Source organism: Canis lupus, chromosome 38 (assembly GCF_048164855.1).
Source record: "Canis lupus baileyi chromosome 38, mCanLup2.hap1, whole genome shotgun sequence".
NCBI classification, from domain to species: domain Eukaryota; kingdom Metazoa; phylum Chordata; class Mammalia; order Carnivora; family Canidae; genus Canis; species Canis lupus.
The window spans coordinates 6,213,138-6,235,447 of record NC_132875.1 but is presented as its reverse complement, the minus strand read 5'-3'; the positions used below and the strand labels follow the sequence as shown (position 1 = coordinate 6,235,447).

The 22,310-nt window shown below is 48.9% G+C and overlaps 1 protein-coding gene and 1 long non-coding RNA gene across 4 annotated transcripts in view; one reads left to right on the top strand and one right to left on the bottom strand.

Annotated features, from left to right (window-relative positions):
* Positions 1–1,466: 1,466 nt before the first annotated feature.
* Positions 1,467–22,309, bottom strand: LRRC52 (leucine rich repeat containing 52). Of its 2 annotated transcripts, XM_072814941.1 has the most exons (3): positions 22,009–22,309; positions 21,368–21,781; positions 1,467–1,939 (listed from the first exon to the last, which is right to left on the bottom strand). In XM_072814941.1, the coding sequence occupies exons 2-3, from the start codon at positions 21,777–21,779 to the stop codon at positions 1,614–1,616; spliced, it is 738 nt and encodes a 245-aa protein (XP_072671042.1). In that variant the 5' UTR covers positions 21,780–21,781; positions 22,009–22,309; the 3' UTR covers positions 1,467–1,613. The 2 variants fall into 2 exon arrangements, with proteins under 2 accessions (XP_072671042.1, XP_072671040.1); XM_072814939.1 differs by having other exon boundaries at positions 21,368–22,306.
* The window catches only part of LOC140626990 (uncharacterized), a 70,468-nt gene continuing 63,863 nt past the window's right edge, over positions 15,706–22,310 (top strand). Inside the window, exon 1 of one of the 2 annotated variants that reach the window (XR_012025959.1) lies at positions 15,706–15,834. This is a non-coding gene — a long non-coding RNA (uncharacterized lncRNA). Of the gene's footprint in view, positions 15,835–22,135; positions 22,255–22,310 lie in introns of those variants that run through there. The other variant, XR_012025963.1, reaches the window with a different exon arrangement.

Here is a 22,310-nt window from a genome sequence, read left to right as displayed (position 1 = left end):
GAAGTCTGAAGTTAAGTAATAGTACTCCAGTTTTGGAATTGCTTCCTTTTGGGAGCTGAACCACTGTAGTGGGAGATAACTTTAGGGGAAACTGGGTGGAAACTCTCTGTGCCATCTTTGTGACTTTTCTATAAGCTCCAAATTCTGCCGGGATGGAACAGTATTATGATACTCATTTTATTCCTGCAATATCCCTGTATGAAGTAGGCACTGCGATGATGGCCATTTACAGCTGAAGAAACTGAGGCACAGGGAGGTGAAATAGCTTGCCCATGGTCACCCCTCACAGTCCACGTAATGGATGAGGAATGATTGGTGGGCTGGGGTTTCAATAGAAGGTGATAATGAACAGTCCCTGAGCCCCTACTTTGTGTGAGGCACCCCCGTATGCGCCGTATCAACAGAGAGTCCCAGGCGGTCTCTGTCGTCATGCTCATTACAAGCAGGAAGCCCAGGTTCATGCAGGGATAAGGATAGAATCGGGAATAGGAACCTAGCCCCAGATTCAGGAGTTCAGACTCCTAACCACTACACTGAACAGATCCAGGAGTCCCGTGGGGTTCCTGTGGTTTCGGGACAGCTGGCTTCATGGGCAGGGCCTTTGGTGGGAGTCTTGAATGCATCTTTGGGTTGGGCCACCCCTGTCTTCTGCTCCCTTTCCCTTCCTCTGACCAGTCGGGGTGGGGCTGGGGATCACACTGGTATACATCTCAGAAAAGACAGCAGCTTGTAGTGCACAGGGCGCAGGCTTTGGGGTCAGGCAGCCTGGGGTTCAGCAGTCGTTCGGCTTCTTTTCAACTCTTTGATCCTGAGCTGGTTACTTGGCCTCTCTGAGCTTCAGGGAAACAAGGGTAACAAGGACCATGTGACCCCTCCACGTTGTCGTAGGGGATGACCCAGTTCATTTTGTCCGCGGCTTGCATGATGAGCCCTGGGCTGTGTCAGGAAACATTTCCTGGGGAGGCGGCTTCATGGGAAGTAGAGTGTGTGGACTTTGGGGTGGTGGGCTGTGCTACTGACCAGCTGGGTGACCTCAGTCCCTTGTTTCTCCTGGGCTTCGATGTCCCACTGTAAACTAATGTCAGTATTAGAGAACTGTAGTGACGATCTTGAGATGGGGCGTGAGGTTGGCCGGGGGACATGTTTGGTCAAGTTCTCTTGATGGCAGTTCTTGTCATTGTGTCTTGTGTTTTTCTCCATTTCATTCATTCATATTAATCTCCACTCATCCCAAGTTGTTTGCTCTTTGAGGACAAGTCCTCTCAATCTTATGCTTCTCGCATCCCTCTGCCAGCACTTCAGTTAGAGGCATAGTAGGTGCTCATTATATTCATGAGTTGGCCTGCTTTTGGGGTGGGCTTCCTGAGCATTTAGATGCATACACCAGCTTTCTAGGCTTTTCCACGCCATCCCGCTGAGCTCAGGGAAGTGTCCTGGGGCTGGTCGAGCAGGAAAGGACCAACTTGTGAAATGGCCACCACATATTTTATTTATCTTACTAATAGGCTTTGGTGTCTAAGACAGCTGGGGTCGGGGGGGAGCGGAGGAGGAGGGCGGGAGGGAAGGCAGGGAGGGAGCCCGGGGAAGGCCTGTCAGATAGCAGTCTCTGGCAGCTAAATCAGCTGAGGGAACCCGTCCTGGCCCGAGTCCGCCCTGTTTTGGAAGATGCGCCCGCTGTCATCCCCCCTCTGGCCGTGCTCGTCCTCGGCCTCGTCCTCGCTCGCCTTGCGCCGGGCGTTCTGGTAAAGCACAGCACACATGCCCGTGAGCCAGGCGGCCACGGTGCCCGCGGAGAAGATGCAGAAGCCGATGAGCAGCAGGAAGATGTAGTCCTGGCGGTCCAGGTGCGTGATGCACATGTACCGGAGCGGGTTCCCCACCTGCGTGATGGGCCACCCCGCCAGCTCGGCGGGCTCCACGCACGTGGCGTTTTGCTCATCTACGAGGAAAAACACAGCAGGCAGAGCGCTGAAAGAGAGGCCCCTCCAGGGTCCTCGGCCCGAAGGGGACCCGGAGAGGCCATTTGGACCCTGGCTACTCGGGGCGCGGTCTGTGGACCCTGCAAGTACCTGGCCCTCATTGGAAATGCGCAGCATCTCGGGGCACCTGGGTGGCTCAGTGGGTGAAGCATCTGCCTTTGGCTCAGGTCGTGATCTTGGGGTCCTGGGATCCAGCACCACCTGGGGCTGAGCCCTGCTCATCGGGGGGCTGCTATTCCCTCTCCCTCTGCCCCTTCCCTCCCCACCCCCACTTGTGCTCTCCCTCTCTCTTGCTCTGCTCTACTAAATAAATGTAAACTTTAAAAGATTCAATTTGTAAAAATAAATAAATAAATGAATGCAGGATCTCAAGCCCCCCCGCCCCCCCCAGCTCCTGAATCAGAATCTGTGTGTCAACGAGGTGATATGTGGGCATAGGAAGGTGGAGAAGTACTGCACCTGCACCCACACTGCTTCTCGCCCCCGCGCCCCCCTTCTGACGTAGCTGCATTCAGGTTGCCTCCTGAAAATGGACTTCTCTTGTTTTCTTTTCTTTTTTTTTTTTTTTTTTTAAGATTTATTTATCTGAGTGAGAGGGTGGAGAGGGGCCGGGGGAGAGGGAGAGAGAGAGAATCTCCCGCCAACTCCCTGCTGAGCATGGAGCCCTAGCAGAGCTCAGTCTCTCGACCCCATGAGATCATGACGTGAGCCGAAATCAAGAGTTGGGGGCTTACGGACTGAGCCCCCCCCCGCCCCCCCCCCCCCCCCCCGCCGCAGCAGCCCTGTGCTTGGCTCCTTATGGATCCTCAAGGAACAAGAAACCATAGCAGGGGCAGGGAGGTTGGAAACAAGCAAGCGCTCCATGGAGTGTTGACACTCCACAGACCCCCACCCACACCTGTCACCTCCCTCTCTGCTCTCCCTTCTTGGCTCCCACCTCTCCCCTGCACCTTGTCCCTTCCCCTTCACCCAGGCCTCAGTCCAGCCAGGGACCACGAGGGCATCACACCTGGCCCAGCTCTCGGCGGGGACAAGATTCCCTGGAAGTGCCTCCCGTGTGGTCTCCGCTCAAGAAGTTGGGGTGTGGGGAGCTCAGGGGAAGGGATAAGCAGTAGGGGAGGCCGTTCTGCTTCCCAGTGGGGGGAGGTTGGCATCACTGGCTCATCACACGATCTACGTTGAGTCTTCAGTCCTTTTTAGCAGCTGACTCAGCCGCCTGGCTTCTTCTCTGAGCCCCTCCCTCTGTCAAATGCTATGGACTTGAGTGTGTAACAGAAAGCAAAGTGGGCTCCGGAGCCAGACACACCAGGGCTCAAATACAGACTGTCACTTACTAATTGTGTGAATCTCGGCAGGATATCTATTTCCCTCTCTGAATCCCATTTTCTCATCTTACACATGCAAAGAACGTTACCTGCTTGCAGGGTGATTGAGAGGACCTCATGGGCACAGGCGAGGAGGCAAAGCCACTGTGCCCGCTGCTCCGTGTTGCACACACAACTCAAAACTCTGCCCTCAGCCCTGCGTGTTCCTAGCTCCATATGCTCCGCAGCGCTGATGCAGAAATGCCTGTGTGTGTGTGTGTGTGTGTGTGTGTGTGTGTGTGTGTGTGGTGCCAGGGGAAATACATCCAGCAGGCATTACATAAATGAGCTCCAATGCAGAGTGGAGACCAGGGCTTGAGATAATCGTGCTTAAAAATTGTGACAGCAGCTAATATTTTCCCCGCCCCGACTACATGCTAAGCCATATACGAAACGTCTTGTTTCATTCTTCTCACGACTTGGGCCTGCACGATACTGTCCTTGTTTTGCACAGAAGGAAACTGAACCTCCCAGAGTTTCTAGACGACCTGAAGGAGCTAGGCGGGAGACGAGGTACAGGAAACACAGACGAGCGGAGGCGGGAGACACAAAGAAGCTAGCGTGGACAGACGCTTCCCCTAAACTTTCGGGGAGATACTCCAGGCTACGCAAAGGCATTCCTCTCCTCGGTGACCAAGGAGGTTGGGGAAGTCGGGTTTGGACTGGAGCTGGCAGCAGGGGAATTAGTGAAAGGCGTGCAGAAGTGAGCGGGGTCAGGGAGAGGCAGTTGGGCCTGGGTGGCTGGAAGGAGCTGACCAGGCCGAGCGCCGTCCAGGGCCCCTGCAAGCCGGAGAACGTTCCCGTGCCTCACGTCTGTGCTGGGGCACCTGCAGTGAAGCCGTGGCTCTCAGGAAGACGGCCGAAGGCCGCGATGCCTGGGAGACCTGGCTGGTGGCAGAGGCTGTAGACACGGGACTGGAAGGCCACGCACAGTGGTCTCCTCCACTGTGCACACAGATTACAGAGGGGAGGAGAGGAAGCGGTCCTCTTGGGGGGCCCTGCCCCAGGGGGGAGCTCTCAGGACAGGAAACGGGGTGGGGGCTCCATTACACTCTGTCGGGGGGAGGGGGCAGGCACACGATTGCACCTGTGGTCCTCTCTCTCCGCTCAGCCTGGCTAGAGGGTGTCGGGGCTTGGGTCAGCTCCCCAGACTCCAGAGACGGGACATGGGACTATACACAGGTGTGTTGGGGACAGGCAAGTGTGGGATTCTGTGGGCCTAGGGCTTATCTCGTTCTATTTTAAGAAGATTCAGCTTTCAGCCCAGGGCTTGAGCGTCAGACTAAACATGAAACACGGCGTCCCGTTTGGGAGCATTACCTTGAAAGGGGCAATTAGCAGTGATTTTAAGGCTTTGTTAGGTTGCTCTTAAGTGCGGGCATGTGGGTGGCTCTGCGGGGAGGGAGGCCTGGGTTTTCCTACCGCTGCCTTCTTTTCCCAGTCACTGCCAAGGTGGGGGACCGCTTGTCTCCTGGCAGGTCCCCCTAACCCCACTCCCCCCGTTTCCCAGCTCCAGACTATTTCACACACACAAGCCAGATTTCCCGAAGCCCAGCTCTCCGTGGGGCTGACTCTGGCTGGAAACCCTCCTCCGCCTCCCCTGTAGGCCTGCGAGTGACATGCAGACGGCCTGGCCTGGCGTTCAGAGCCCCCAGCGTCTGCCCCCTTCCATGTCTCCACCACCCTCCCCGCTTCTTAGCGCGTCTGTGACTCACCCTTGGCTGCGCTCAAATTAAACTATTAATTCCTTGATTGCGTCTTGCCCGTCTTGCCCGTTGCTACACTGCTCTTTCTGTGTCGAAAACCTCTTCCTTCAGTGTTTGCCCGGATCAAGAGCTTCCTGTCCTTCAAAGTCTGTGTGACTGTGGTGCTCCCAGGAGCACTCCCGCTGGCCTCTCATCCTCAGAGCTCAGACCACCTGTGATCGCCCCTCCTGAGCCCGCCCTGGCACCCTTCCTGTCTCTCTGACAATCTCCCTTCTCCCTCGCTCGGGGGCTGCTTGCCAGAGGAGGAGCATATCTTTTCTTCTCAAGCAGACAGACAAAACTCTTGAAGACCTAAATCCGTGTCTGATCATTCTTGTTCCTGTTAATAAGACGTATCCTTCATTGAAGGAATACTTAATTTGAGGGGGGTTTTCTGGTAATATTTTTATTGTTGAATTCTATCGTTCTACAATGGCCAGAGACATCCTCTCCATGATTTCAGTCCTTTGAAATGTTTTGAGGGGGCGCCGGGCACCTGGGTGGCTCAGTCGATTAAGCACCTGCCTTTGGCCCAGGTCATGGTCTTAGGGTCCTGGGATTGAGCCCTGCATCGGGCTCCCTGCCCCATGGGGAGTCTGCTTCTCCCTCTCCCTCTGCCCCTTCCCCCTGCTTGTGTGCTCTCTCTCTCTCTCAAATAAATAAAATATTTAAAAAATTATTGAGAATTTGCTTTATGGTTGAGCATAAAGTCATTTTTAGTAAATTTTGCATGTGCCTCCCCCCGCCCCGCCCCCCTGGAAAGTGTGTATTCTGTTTTTGCTGACTCTGTCATTCTGTGGATGCCAATTAGGTTGTGATTTTATACAGGTCTTCTGTATCTTTATTGACTTTTTTTTTTTAAGATTTTATTTATTTATTTCAGAGGGAGAGAGACAGAGAGAGAGCAGGGGGAGGGAGAAGCAGACTCCTCACTGAGCAGGGAGCCCGACATGGGGCTTGATCCCGGGACCCTGAGATCATGACCTGAGCTGAAGGGAGACGCCCAACTGACTGAGCCACCCAGACGCCCCTTGACTTTTTTATTAATATCTTTACTGACTTTTCTTTTTAATCTATAAAAACTATTATTTCTTGGTTACTACTAGTCTATTAATTGTCTATTGGCTACTGGGAGAAGGATGTTTAAGTCACCCGTTTTTTTTTTTTTTTTAAGTCACCCGTTTTGATTGTGCATTTACGTACTTCATATATTTCTGTCATGTTTTGCTTTACATATATCGAAGATATGTTATTAGACGTGTAGAAAGTTCCTCCTGTTACCTGCTCCTGGCAGATTTGCCCTCTTTCCACTGAGCAACATCTCGTTATTTCCAGTAATGCTTCCTGCCTTAGAGTCTACTGCCTTTGACATTAGTAAGGCTCCATCAAATATCTTTTGGTTAGTATTTGCATCGTTTATCTTTTGCCATCCTTTTACTTTTAATCTTTCTATGTTCCCATATTTAACATATGTTTTCTATAAGCAGCATGTAGCTGGGTTTTGTTTTCCATCCAATCTAGCAAAGTTTGTATTGTAATTATTCCATTAACATTTAATGTTAGGGACGCCTGGGTGGCTCAGCGGTTGAGTGTCTACCTTCAGCTCGGGGCATGACCCTGGTGTCCTGGGATCGAGTCCTGCATCGGGCTCCCTGCATGGAGCCTGCTTCTCCCTCTGCCTGTGTCTCTGCCTCTCTCTGTGTGTCTCTCATGAATGGATAAATAAAATCTTGAAAAAAAATTTAACATTAGACTGACATGTTTTCAACCTGTCCCATTTATTTTATGTCTCTTTCTCTCTACTTTGTTGCCTTTTATTTTATGATTTCATTTCCTTTTCATTAGTTTGTTAATCAAACATTCTTTTCCTATTCTGTCCTGATGACATTAGAGACTATAGACCCATCTACTGATCTTGGAGTGCGTGCTGGGCATCAGAGAAGGTGCTTTTCAAAATTAAACTCTACTCTTGATCACCCCACCGGGCAGTTTTAGTTATTACTCCCATGCTACTACCAAATGAATAAATGGTTTATCAGTACTCCCTCTCTGGCTTTCTTGATTTCCTTTCCTCTGACAAAAGGCTACCAAGTTCTGTTGTACTGCTGTGAACTGCACAACTCCAGGGCCTTCATTCATATTAGGAACAGATGACTGGCCCCCTTGTCTCTCAGCCCCATTCCCTGGGCCCAGGGCACTTGTCCCAGTTCAAACTCCCAGGTACGATTACAGGTGTCATTAATGTTTAAATTCTTCCTGCAAATAGTTCCTAAGGAAACATAGACTCCCCACTTTGTTTATTTCCACACATAGCATGCTACTCACAGGCAGGAAACCTGTTTGCCAGACTCACGTGTCTGGAGGAGCAAGGGTTTCTGTGGCTCAGAATCACATGTTTTGCAGGAGCCCAAGAAGTCTCCCATTCAGAAAACTGGTTTGAACCCAGTTATTATAAGACAAACCAGCTTGTGGTCTCCTGTAGGTTCCCAAGGAGTCGAGTGCAGGCTCTGAGCCCCCCATGCTGAGTGGATGGTTGAGCCTCCCTGTGGTGACAACGTACAGTGAAGGATGGAGTTTGGAGGCTCCCTTCACCACTAAGCTGTCCCTGCCCCCGAGAGCGCAGCACTGGTTTCTAGCAGCTTACCCACTTTGTCCTAAGACTTCCCCCTTGAACCCCAAGAAAGACCTGATTCCCCCATTTCTCCTTAGTAGACTCTAGCTTGCTTGGATGTAGAGTACTAGATGCAGAGTACTTTGTCTCATTTTTTTTTCTCCAGCTCATTGTGTATTTGTCAAGGAAGTGGATTGACCTACTCCTTTGTCTGCCTCTTCCCACTAGATTAAGAGCTCCATGAGACACGGGGTTTTGTCTGCGTGGTTCACTGTTGTACCCTCAACACCTAGAACAGCACTTCACCCATACTAGAGCTCAAAGCATGTTTGTTGAATGAATGAAATGTTACTTGTTGTTAATACCCCTTGGGGTCAATGTCATTGATATCATGCTCGGCTAGAGGCTAGTGAACCTGGGGAGATAGAAGGCCAAAGGCAGGTCAGCTAATCCCTTGCCTCCTTGGACTCATTTATGCCAGATAAGTATTAATCCCTCATCCCTCGTGAGGATTCAGTGAGCCACGGGGTGTGAAGTCCTGGAGGAGTCAGGAAGAGGTGGTCCCCAGGACCAAATGGAGGAAAGACAGCCTTGAACTGGAAGGAGAGACTCCTCTGTCCTCTGATGCTGCAGAGAGAGAAGGGAGGGTGAATGTGGACGGGGACAAGTGAGGATGCAGGTGTTGCAGGCATGGCATCAAAGGTCCCCAGTACTAGTCCCCAATTCGTACTAGAGAACTGTTTGAGAGCAGAGGCCCTCTTTGTTTGGCTTCGTATGCCTAGTGCCTGGCACACAGTAGATACTCAATAAATGTCTGTTGAATGCATACAGGGGAGAATGGGTAGGTTCATTGATCTGATCTCACACAAGCAGTTCTTAAACCCTTGTGTCTTTGGCCTCGTGGTTTAGGACCAGTTCCCGACTGGAATTTGAAGGGACCACTGTTATGTTTGTCTACATTCTGGGTGGCCCGGAGGAAATGACTCTCTGGGGGGGAACCTAGATTGGACCACACAGCAGCCCAACACCACCAAAGTCAACCAGCCAGAAAGGCCCCCTTCTCAGACCCGCATGCGGGGTCCTCTGAGCATTGGCTTCTACCTTTCCTATCTAGAGCTCATCACCTGTCTGTCTCCTCTGGATGGCGTGAGCCCAGGTTCCACAAACTCCATGGGCCAGATCCAGCCTGCAGCCTGTTTTTCCAAATACGTTTTTATTGGAACACAGCCATGCCCATTTACTTACATATTTCATTTTTTAGGTATTTATTTGGGAGAGAGGCACACACGAGAGAGAGAGAGAGAGAGAGAGAGAGCGAGCAGAAGTAGGGACAGAAGGGTGGAGGAAGCAGCGGACTCCCAGCTGAGCAGGGAGCGTGATGTGACCCCAGGACCTTGAGATCATGCCCTGAGCTGAAGGCAGATGCTTCGCTGACTGAGCCACCCAGGCGCCCCTATTTATGTATTTTCTATGACTGCTTTCAGGTTACAGATGGCAAAATCGAGGAGTTGCAACAGAGATCCACAAAGCCTAAAATATTTGCTATCTGGCTTTTTATAGAAAGCAGTGCTGATTCCTGGTCTAAACCAGCCCTGGCATGAAAACTTAAAGGTTTGGATGATTTGGGCTTAGGCACTACAATTCTTCTCTAATACATTTTCCCCCCTTGGTTAAAGAGTCTATATTTTGGTAAAGGTTAAAACTGATTCATAGCCTCTTGGAACATTACAGGAAAGCCCTTCAAATCCAGCAAGTTCAACCCGATTGTTCCTGTGCTTTAGAGGTGCTCGAGGCTACAGGACTGGCCTTTTGGACAAATGGTTGTATATGGGCATGATGTGCAGGTGCAAAGACCCCTTTCCCTCATAATACCTCCTTACGCACTTGTCTTATGTACCCAGAATGCTGCCAGCAGGAGATAGACCTTCCATCCTGCCAACCAAATAAGGCTTAAAGAGTATGGTCTTGTGAAAAAAAAGCTAACAACAGAAGCCCCTTCCCCGGGGGGAACCCATGCTGTCATCTTCCTTGAGGAAGGTTTTGATGGGGCAGGGAGCCAGCTCCATGGCTGGGCTGGGGGATGGAGCCAGGTGGTTCTTGGAAGCTAAAGGCAAATGCTAGTTTCTGCTCAGTTGGGTCTAAAGCTGGGCCTGCTTAGTAACTATCCATCTGGGGTCGCCTGGGGGACTCTGTTGGCTAAGCAGTCATGGTCAAGTCATGGTGCCTGGGGTCCTGGGATTGAGCCTAGCTTTGGGGCTCCTTGCTCAGTGGGGAGTCTGCTTCTCTTTCTCTCTCTGCCTCTCTTCTGGCTTGTGCTCTCTCTCTCTAACTCTTTCCTTTTTTTTTTTTTTAAAGATTTTATTTATTTATTCATGAGAGACACACAGAGAGAGGCAGACACAGGCAGAGGGAGAATCAGGCTCCCTATGGGGAGCCCAGTCCGAAACTGGATCCCAGGACCCCAGGATCATGCCCTGAGCTGAAGGCAGACACTCAATCGCTGAGCCACCCAGGGGCCCTAACTCACTCTTAGATAGATAGATGATAGATAGATGACAGATAGATAGATAGATAGATAGATAGATAGATAGATAACTACCCATCTGCTTGGAAAATCCCAGGTAGGGAAGGTAGTAGAACAGTGGTCCTCATGGATAACAGGCAACTTAGAAAAGCTCAGTAGCAGCAGGGCACCACCGATCACCGGTCACCCACACAGACTTTGGGAGCTCTCCTTGCTTCCTCTCTCATATCACGAGCCGTGTCTCAAACCACGAGCCATTCCTGTTAGTCTTACCTTCCAAACACATCCCAATTCTTATATTTTCCCATCATCTGGACCGTTACCCTGGTCCAGGCCACTATCCTCCCTCACCTGAGCTGTGACAGCCCTCCTCATCTGTGTCCCTGCTCTGCCCTCAGTCTCTCCCCACCCAGCATTGGGAGCCCTCTGCAGGTCCTAGGTCATGCCCCTTCCCTGCTCAAAACCCTTTCGTGATTTCCTGTCACACTCAGGAACAAAATTGAAAGCCTCTCATTGGCCTAGAGGTCCTAACTGACCTGGCCTCTTGCTAATTTTCTGTCTCCTTCCTTCATCTGTCTCCCTTCTGCTCACCCTCTAAGATAAGCATGCTCATTCGACCCCAGGGCCTTTGCATTTGCTCTTCCCTCTGTCTAGAAAGTTCCCTTCCCCCACATCTTATTTCCACAGCTTGTCTCCTTACCTTACTCAGTTCTCTGCTCAAATGTCACCTCCTCGGCACCACCCAACAGAAACAATCTGCCTTGTCCTCCATCCCAGACACACTCTCTCCTTTCTCTTCCCATATTTTCCTCTTATTGTCCCTTGACATCAAGTCCTATGCTTAATTGCTTATTTATTCCCTTCCCACTAGAGTGGAAGCTCTGTGACGGCACATCTGTTTCTGTTCTCAGCTGTATGCTCGGGCCTTGGCACCTGGTAGATGCTCAGTAACTGTTAGTGGAACAGGAGAACTCAGGGGCCAGGCCCAGCTCCTCCCCACCCCGTGCGGATGTCAGATCAGTCAACAAGGCCTGTGCCTCACCTCAGCCACATGCTGTGGCCCAAGCATCGTAGCTGTTGGAAGAAGATATTGAAAATTGTGAGGGTTTGTTAACATGACTCATCCTAGTCCTCACTACATTTTAATCGGATGTATCAGACATAATTAGCTGTTCTTTTATTTGGGTTGAGGGGAAGGACAAATCTATCACTGTTCTGATAAGAAAAAAAAAATCACCGTGTATGGGCTAAGCATCGCATTTCATTTTTAAAAATATAATGCTGTCATTTTGAAGGTTTTAAAACACCCACTCCCACCCCAAAAGCTCTAGCTCCCCCTCACCCCCGCCGAAATTGGACTCTCTGCGGACAGTGCACGCAAGCACACGGAGGGCAGCACCACAGCAGGACTTACCCTGTCTGTCTCGGTCAACCCACATGGCTGTCCCCCTTCTCTGCACCCCGTGTGGCTTTCGCAGTCACCACCAGGAATTGTCACGGCAATGACAGTAGCTAACATTAGCTGAACATTACTACGTGCATTTCTAAAACTTTCATCTGGGTCGTTTCATTTAATCAGCACAACAACCCGAGAAATAGGCACGAACCTATCGCCGTTTTATAGACGAGGAGCTTGGTTCTTGTGTAGATTGCGGCCCAGCTGGTAAGTGATGGAGGCAGGATGGAAAACCAGGTAGTTTGAATCCAGAGCCCATCTTGGTTTTGCCTGTTCAACGGGGAGTATGATCCTCTTGAGAACAAAGGGATATTTTAGGATCACCTACTTGGGCTGGTGCTACCAAAGCATCATAGAGAACAGCGTGTGAAACTTGTGTACTCTTCTAGATATAAAGTCATCCTTTGTCTTTTATCTCACTGAAAGTAGAATAGGGACTCTCGGGCAGGCCCCTCGATTCCTTTGCCCCATGTCCTCACAGTTATGCCATGTGCGCTTGCCCTCGCTTCCTTCTCCACAGCCCCAGAGGAGGGACCTTTTCCTGTTTGAGGCTGACCCTCCATTTCATTCTGGAGTCCACTCACTCCCGCCTCCCCAGGGGCTTTACCCCATCAGTTACTCTCCTTGTCCTGTGTCTTTGCCCTGCATCGACTCTTCTCAGCAGCAGATAAACACCTCCATGGACCTCTTTGCTCCTAAGAAAATAAGTACCCGCTTTGTACAGTTCCCCTCCATCTATCGCCCTAGCTCCTCGGTCCACAGCCAAACTCCCTAGAAGAGTTTACATTTTTTTCAAGTAATCTCTATGCCCAATGTGGGGCTCGAACCCACGACCCTGAGATCATGAGTTGCATGTTCCACCAACTGAGCCAGCCAGGTGCCCCAAGTTTACATTTTTTTCTGCACCTCTTTTCTTCCTTGCTATTCATTGTGTAGCTCACTGCGCTCTGGTGTCCACTCCCTCCATGCCATGGGAATCATCCAAGACATCAGGGACCTCTTGGTAGCTAAATCTGATGGACACTTTTCAATCCTTACTTGACCTGCTTCCACTCTTTGAAACTCTTTTCTTGGCTTCTGTGAGTCCACCTTTCTCTGATTTCGTTTCTCTTGCCTGGCTGCTTCTGCCCAGGACACCTTGTGCGTGGCTCTTCTTGGCCCTTCTGTATGTTGGCATTCCCCAAAGCTTCTGTCCTTGCCCTGTTACCCACCCCCTGCCCCTGTTCTAAACTCCTTTGCTGGCTTATCTCATCCTTTGTTTGATTTCAATGATCACCAGTGAGCTGATGATTCTGAAATATGTATTCTATTCTTCTGGATTTCAGGCCAGAATGTTCAAAGGCCTCCTGGTTCACGGGGCCCCTCCCACTCAACACGCTCAAGATGGGACATGTTCTCCCCTAAGCTCCTCACTACCCTTCCTCCAAGAGTGTCTATCTCAGGGAAGCCTCCAGAGCCATTGAAGCCAATTCTTTTCTGTTATTTTCCACATCTCATTTGCTCATTGATTTTTCTCAATAAATATTTATTGAGCCTTTTTCCTGTGTCAGGCCCTGAACTAGTTTCTGAAGCTTCAGACATGTTCTTTGCTCTCATAGACCTTACTATCAGGGAAGATAAATGTTAAATATACATATCTATTAATTACTTAGAACTTGCCAGAAGTCATGAAAGGAGGACTGGGAACTTGGGAGGGTCTGGTTCAGTCCCGAGTCCTATTCCTTCTACCTTTGAAATGGTTCCTTCTGACCTGTCTAGACTTCTTCATCTGCTGCCATAGACCATCTTCCTCCCTTACCTGGATGCCCACAGGAGCCTCCTAGCCCTGCATCCAGGCTCACCTGCCTCCCAGAACTTTTCAGGATGTACTGCATGTTCCCCAGAAAATCCTTCAAAGGCCCTTCATGGCTGGATCCCTGTTTCTCTTTCTAGCCACATCCACACTCTGCTGGATTATCTCCAGGCTGGAGAGCTCTTCACTTCTAGAGATAAGGAAACTGAAGTTGGCTGCTTTGGCCAGCCTTGCACAGCTGCCTTCCAGAAGCCTGAGTGGTGCTGGGTGACCAGAGAGGCCATGCACAGAGGTCTGGCATTTTTGAACTTGAAGGGACTTTGGGTCACCTACTTTCAGGGATTTCAAGTGGGTTGAGCTCAAGAGTGTGTGAGAATTACTCAGGATCCTTCCTAAGCTGCACGTGCTTGCCACCCCATCCCTCCTTGGCTTTTCTGGGTAGTTTAGGGATCACTGACCCACTTGCACTCCTCTTAGCCCCCTTATTGCCCTCATGAGGCTGCTCCTCTGGCTCTCAGCAGGGTGTTTGTGAGAAGGAGGGAGAGACAAGCTGGCAGAGCAGCTGACGGCCTTGGAAATGTCTGCTGCCCAGCTGTTCCCTTTCTGGGTGTCTGGTCCCTGCAGCAATTTCTCTGGTGGAGAAGATGGGTTAGCATTAATAGTGGAAGAGTGTGAGGACCTGAATTCATTCCGGAAATCTAAGTCTTGGCACAGTTGTAGATGACTTTGTACTTGGTGGGTTGAAATGGGGCCATTATCCTATTACAGCAGCCTTGAATACAGGATGAAGTAGCGCTGGAATGAAACGAAGATGTTCTCTGCTCAAAATGCCCTCAAGATGACGTGGACCTGAAACAGCATATGACCCAACCCATCTGCTCCCCGCAGATGTCCCCGAGTGGCTTTGTCCGCTGCCTCTGTAGCACTCCTGCCCAGATTCCTCTTTGATTCGTGGGCACCCCCCCATCGGGTCACCCAGGATTGTTTAAGGACTATAATTTAAGAGCTGACAGAGGGACACTCTGTCCCCAAACTACTCCCGCTTCTACCCCTGGTAGTCTGTCACTTTCTGAACTCTGTTTCTGCAAATGCTCCTTGAGGGAGACATGTCAAAACATTATTAGCCACTAACATCTCAGTGCAAATCAGTTTATTCACCAGTGGGAGCAGCCACTATAGATCTAGAACAGAAGTCATTGTCATAGGGTTTCTCAAAATATGGTCTAATGATCTGCACAGTCCAAAACCAGAATCTCTGGATATGGGGCCTGAGGCTCCTGTGCTCATTGGAATTTGAAAACCACTGGCTGAGGAGGCCAGGTCTGGGAGGACAGTCTAGGGCATCGAGTCTCCTGGGGATGGACGCACTGTTCTAGTCAAGTAGACAGGAGGTAGGACAGTGCAGGGGTTCCAGACTGCCTACTTCCGAATTATGTGCGTGTCCTAATTATGTGACTGTGGACTGCTTCTCCAGGAGTGCCTCCGCCTCAGCATCGATCATTGCACTGCCCATTTGGGACCCCGTCTGCTGATCCCTGCTCTTCTCCCACAGTTAGGTGCACCTTGTCTTTCTATTTATGTCCATAGACTACCAGCTAGATGGGCTTTAGAGAGTATCTAATCCTACTACCTTTTTATTTCAAAGACAAGTGAGTCTCAGAGGGAAAGTGACTTGCCCCACATCACACAGTGCATTGCGGGGACCAGGACAGGACCTCTTGGCTGCCTGTCTTTCTTTCTTTCCTCCCTTTCTTTTCTTCTTTCTTTCTTTCTTTTCTTTCTTTCTTTCTTTCTTTCTTTCTTTCTTTCTTTCTTTCTTCTTTCTTTCTTTCTTTCCTTTCTTTCTTTTTTTCTTTCTTTCTTTCTCTTTCTTTCTTCTTTCATATTCCATTCATCTACTTGAGAGAGAGAGAGCAAGTGAGAGAGAGAGAGCACGAGTGGGAGGAGGGACAGAGGGAAAGGGAGAAGCAGACTCCCTGCTGAGCAGGGAACCCCGCCACCCGCCGACGTGGGGCTTGATCCCAGGACCCCAGGATCATGACCTGAGCCAAAGGCAGATGCTTAACTGACTGAGCCACCCATGCGCTCCAGGACTTCTTGGCTTTCAATTGCATTTTCTCTCTCTTGTATCCCAAGATTGTCTTATGAAAGATGGGAATTATGACGTCTTTGTGATGAAAGCACCCCAGCATTATGCCCAAAATGTTGGGCATATAATGATCATACAACAAATATTTCAGAGTCAAATGGACGGGGATGTATCTAGAGTAAGAAGAGTCATGGCATGAGGGGAAAACACTGAATCTGGATGTCAGGAGATCTCCGTGTTGGGCTTGGCTCTATAGCCACTTACTTGTGAGGAGGTGAGATTTTTTTTTTAGGAGGCAGGATTTTAAAGTTCCATCTCAAGCATCTTATATTAAAAGGCTACCCAAGGAATACCTGGATGGCTCAGCGGTTGAGCACCTTCCCCTGGCTCAAGGCGTGATCTGCGGTCTCAGGATTGAGTCCCACATTGGGCTGCCTGCATGGAGCCTGCTTCTCCCTCTGCCTGTGTCTCTGCCTTTCTCTCTCTGTGTTTTTCATGAATAAATAAAATCTTTAAAAAAAGGCTACCCTAATATGGTGGCCAGTGGCCATTCATGGGGCTACTCACATAATTTAAAACAACATAAAAATTAAAAATTCAGTTCCTCAGTTGCTCTAGCCTAATTTCAAGAACTCCATACCCACGTGAGGCTAGTGACTACCATATTGAACAGCACAGATATAGGCCATTTCTACTGCAGCAGAGACTTTTGTTGGATAGCACTAGACGAGACTGTGGGAGAAGAGAGGATGGAGTCCAGGATCCTTATGTCCAGGAGCTTAGAATTGTGCATTTTTGAGAGCATCTTTGGAGGCGCTCAACCCTGTCCTACTAGGCAGTTCTATCCTGGGAAGAGTTCAATTGCCACTCTCACCTTCAAAGAGCATTAATGCCTGGGAAATTACAGTCCCAGCCAGGAATTAGTCCTCCTATCTGCTGACCAAGCCATAAAGAAAATGGAATCTGTGGGTCTGTTTTTAACTCTGCATTGATTAGAGCGTCCTGGTGACCAGCACTTTATTACTCACCCCTGTTTCTGCTGTGATTTTCATGTTTGCAAAGTGAGTATGTGAACTTTTTGAAGATGGAACAGTTTTCAGTGCATCTGGTGAGTATACCATCAGAGGGTTGTTTTTTTTTTTTTTTTTTTGATGAAGACCTTTGATAATAGCACCAAATTTCTTGCTAGTGTGGGAAAATTTTGATATTCCTATTCAGTATAGCTTTATGATGAAAAAAGGTGAATAAAACAGTTTAGCCTTCCCCACAGGCCCTTTATGGGGGTGAACTGAGTCAACATGTGACATGGGGGAGGCACATATTACTGCCTTCATATCTTTTGTTTTAAGATCTCCCCATTTCTTTCCTGGACCTTGGCTTCCTTCAAGGTTCCCCTCTGTTGCCGAATTAATTTTAGCTAACTGTATTTCTCAAGAATTCACTTCTGCCTCTGATATGAGAGCTGAGAAAGGCTTGGGGACACTGGTATTATTCAGCCCCAGGGTTCATATATTTTGTAGGGTCCTCTTCCAAATTTGAGCACTTTTTGGGACTCAAAGGGATAAACCTCTAATGGCTAATTTTAGCTCAGTGGTAGACAGTGGATGGGGGAAAGTCCTCTTCAAATAACAAAATCACACCATGTAGGTGACTTCTTATACCACAGTTGGACCTCCTTGCCTTTATCCCTTGATAGCTGTCTGCATGTCTACACCTGTTGCTGGAAGTGGGGTTTGTCTTTAGGTAGAACTTCAGTTCCAAATTCAGGTGATTCAGAATCACTTTGCTACTACTACTGGCAAAGCCCTGAGTCTTATGATCTAGGCTGAGATCAAGCCTTGATTTGGCCTTCTGGTTTTGTTCCCCAGTCTGAACTCTTGTGTTCATAACTTGCCTAATACCCAGCTCCCTCTAAGACTCCCTCTGTCCCATTTTCCCAGGATTTAGAGCCCTGGGACCTGCTGATCACTTTTCAACATCCTATCTATATCCCTCCCTCCCCCCGCCTCCCCCCACCATGCATCCCTATAGTCATGTTTACCAGACAGGGCACACTGTCCTCTTGTTCCTTGTGTGCTGAAACTTCCTGAAGTCTACTGCTTATCCCAGGGATCACCTGACTGATGTCTGCTATTCTCTTAAGTACCGTGTATCTTTCCCACATCTGCCAACCATTTGTTTATTGAATGCTTTTTGGTGTGCAAGACTCAATACTAATGGAAGTTTGTAAGCGTTCTCATCTCAGCAGCCTAGGCAGGTTGGCTCTATTATTATACCTGTCTGAAAGATGAGGAAGTTGAGGTTCAGAGAGGCTAAGTAACTTCTCAGATATCCTACAAATAGCAGGCAGCAGGGCTAGGGTTATAATTCAGGTCTGTTTCACTCCAACCTGAGCTCTTTAACACTGGGCTCCCCTCCCTGCAGGGTGGTTGCCATTCCCCACCTGCAACTGAAGCTCTCCCAAGTGCCTCCTCTACCCAAAAGGCATATGGAGGCCTCTTTTGTCCTGCTCTGTCCAGTGGGGTTAGTTCTGCTGTACCTTACTGGACCAGGAGACATATATGGTGCAAATGATCATAGTCATGTGAGTCTCCACACACAGTTCAAGGTTCCCTCCATGAGCACTTGTTTGGCGCATAATAGGACTCAATAAATATTTAAATGGATGAACAGATGAACTAAGTGGTAGCATGGAAATTCCTTACTTCACTGCCTTGCTATTCAAGGGATCTATATCCTGCCCCTCTATTATCTTGCTCACCTTAATACTGGACCACAGGGAAAATCTCCCAATGCTAATGTTCAGTATCTTCCTGGATCTAAAGGGAAAGCCATCTTTAATTTGGATTCTTCTTTATAAATAACCATGTACTCAGCTCATTTCAGAGAGATTCTTCTTATATCTTGCAGTGTGGTACATGGCGAGATATGTACTCTCCATTCTAGAACATGCCAAAGATCACCTTTCTATAGCAGGTGTGGTCTAATAGGTGAGCCTGTGCTTTAGTGTTTGTCCGTAGCAAAGATATTTCCACTTATCAGGGGCATGAATCATGTGAGAGTCATACAAAATAAATCTTCCATTATGTTGAGGGCTAAAGGGCAAGAAAAGCACCTAATGAATTCTACTGTGTATGCGTTCAATTTTATGTGTATATGTGTGCCCCTTCATGTACGGGTATGTATCTACACGTTGAATGTGTGTATGTGCATTATGTATGTGTAATATGTGGGTGATTGTGTGTGAGTAGCTGTGTATATGTGTACACATATACAGTATGTGTGTGTGGGGGCACATCTTCGTGCTTGTATGTATATGGGAATATGTATGTGTGTTTGCCCTTGTGTTTATGCATATGTTTGTGATGTTGTATGTGTATGTATGTGTGGGAACGGACAACCAGACTGACTGAGATGCAAAGGTTGGGCTCCTTCTCTGGGAGTTTGGGTGGGTCGGGGTGAACTTGGACTTATAGGAGGAGTGCAGGCCTGTGATGAGTTTACATTGGCTAGAGCTCATTAGCCAACGGAAATGATCTTGGGTGAGCTCCATGTGTAGTCAGATAGGAAATAAAGCTGTAATTTAGATGCCGTGGCCATATGCTTCTAACATGACTTATATTTATAACTAAGCTGACTTATAGGATCACAGTTATCATGTAATTTGGGGATTTAAGATCTAGTAGTCTCATGAAAAAAGACGAATCAGAATCAGAAGATTAAAAAAAATTTTTTTTTTTTTTTTGCTATTTACTAGCCATGTGATTTTGGGTCAGTCTATTTTCTCATCCACGTGATAGGGTTAAAAATACCAATCCTAGCCTCTTCCACAGGCCCAGGGAACAAAATTTAAGGGTTGGTATTACACTCAAAGTAAAGAAAATGAGACAGTATGTGTGAGAAAACTCTAGCAGCTGCAAAGCTCTCTACAAAGATAAATTGTTCTATGACTAACCTTGGGCTCATTAGTGTTTTTAAGAGATAACAATTGTTAGCCAGGGCAATGAGACCATAGTTCTGCATGAAGTGGCCTGGGCGGGTTCCGCTAGGCCACCAAACAACAGAGAGAGATGAGCAGACCAGTTGTTGTGGGTGCGTGTTGAGGGAGGGGGCTCACACTGGCCAGCGACTAAAAGATTTGTCTATCTCAAAAGACAGACTCTTCATTCATGAGGAACTCATGGGCTTGACAAGATAGATACCCGCTTCTGATGTTTTTTAAAACGCACAGTGAAACAGATCTGGTTTATAATCCTATTCAATCCCGGAATGAAATGAGTCAAGGAGTCCAAAGCAGTCAGCCTGAGCTGAGCATTCTGAGAAGACACGACTCTGTAAGCAGAATTTTGATTGAGGGAGATTTGATGGCCGGTAAAGTGGTAGGCTTAGGGACTACGGGAGAAGCCAAGCCATGTCGCCCTTTTCAGCTAGGGTAGGAGGTCCTTCTGACTACTTGGTGGGCTCTGCTCAAGGAAAATATATACTTATGGTGGGCAGGGGACAGGAGAAGATGAAGCTCTCCATGGGCTAGTTACATGAACATTGACAGGAGAATCACATTGAATGCACCAGTCATTGAGAAAAGTAGAAGACATTCTCTCTGGAGAGGTAAGGCAACCTAGCCAAGATAACTGTTCCTCTGTTCTTTCATGATCAGTATTCTTAAGAAGATACGTCTGATGAAGTTCTTTCCTTTTGATTTATTCTAGCTCAGCTTGAGGGCCAGGTGCCCAGGGCGCCAAATGTGAGAAAGCCACCCGCTCTTACTATCTCCCTGAATCTTGCATCCCAGGAGGCTCGCTTGCCTTACCATAGTCCAGGCCCTGCCTGGAAGACATGTTAAGACCCGACCATTGGAAGGAGGGCCAGAAGGGCACATTTTCACTTGCTGCCACCATTCAATGCCCTCTCCCCCAGATCCCCTTAAAGCTTATCATTTTTGGCTAGGAATCTTTCTGGGCCTTTGCCAACCTGGGCAAGATATCATGGTGGAAGTTTCAGAAGGTGCCGATGCATGAAAATATCTTCAAGAACAGACACTCAGGGAAGGGAGAGAAGACATGGTTTGGACAGGCTTTGAGCCCAAAGTCCAATTTTGCCAGATTACATCAGTGGCTCTGGGCTTTCTATGAGGAATGATTCACATTTCCTTGAGGTCCTGAGTGAAGGAGATACTGATAAAGTGGGATAATGGGAGGATAAAGGATGGGACAGTAAAGTCACTGAAAAGAAGAGGGGTTTGAGACACTGGAGTGCCCCAGGGACCACGGCAGAGGGGTGGGGACAGTGGAGAGCCTGGCAGCACTGGCTTGGAAATCTACCAGGTAAGACTTGAGAATCTGCCAGTGAGATTGAAACCTCCTGCTGGACATAGTGGGCGCTGGTGAGCTGTTGACGGATGCATGCTCACCCTTACTGGGGGGCACTCTCACTGTCTAGGGAGCTCCTGTGGCCCTCCCCCTACCTCTATGGAACTTTCTCTTCTGTACATCATACTGTTGGATCCTCTATGGCCTACTCATGACTGAATTTACTTTTGGATCCTGGAAAAATTCAGTCACTGAATCCAACAGATTGAAATAGTCCACCCATGGACTACGGTGACCCTGAATTTCTTACTTTGCAGTTACAGACTCATTGCCTCCTGAGTCAACCCAAGGATGGATCCTGCAGAGCAATAAGAATGCTTTCAATCAGCTTACCTCAGAGTTTTCTCCCATCCTGACCATCTTTTGACTTTACCTTTTCTGGAATTAATTCCTCCTCCTCCGTCACATTCTTGTCCCCACACCCAGTCAAACCCTCACCTGGATGGTTCAGATGGGACACTATTAAGTAGATGGTGAAGTCCAGGAAGGAGCAGTTGCACTTCCACGGGTTTTCACTCAGATACAGGGTTTGTAGAGTTAGGAGGTTTTGGAAGGCAGCATTGTCCAAGGTCTGCAAGCCGGTGTTTCTGAGGTCCAGGTATCTCAGAGAGCTGGTGTTGGCAAAGGTATACTTGTTCAGGGAGAACAAGTGAGGGTTGTTGGAGATGTTCAGCTGCACCAGGTTGCTGAGCATGGAGAAACTGTATGGGGAGATCAAGGTTAGGTTGTTGGAGCTGAGATCGAGGTAGATGAGTCTGAAGACCCCGATGAAGGTATAATCCATCACCTCGCGAATCAGGTTATTCCGACAGTCCAAGTAAACAAGGTCACTGAGGAGTCCTAGATTCATCGCTGGCAAAAAGGTGATGCGGTTATCATTCAGGTACAGCCTCCGGGTGTTCAGGGGTACATCAGGGGGGTATTCGGCTAACTGGATCCCTGTGCAGATCACTTCCTGGGCTTGACACTGACAATTATTTGGACACTTTGACCCCGATACCAGTCCCATTCCAAAGGAAAAGAGTAACCACCCGGGCCCAGGGCCTGAAGCAAGGGACATAGTAAGAAGCCGCAACTACCCTCCTTCCACCTTCCTGCGGGCGCTGTCCCTCTGTTCAGAAGGCTGCCGAGGGGCGGGGTGGGGGGGAGGGGCGCTGGAAAGAACTGTAACACCCTAGCTTTGTGCAAAGCAATTTTCCATTACAGGAGAACTGAACAGAAGTTGAAACGCGAGGCCCAATGCCCCGCCGCCCGGCTTGGTGGCTCTGCCGACTGCTCACTCCCAGACTGCCGCTGGAAGCTTGCCCGCTTGGCTGCTCTGAAAGGTCTCACCCTTTCCCTGCGTTTGCGAGTGAAGGGGAGCCAGGGGAGAGCCACATGA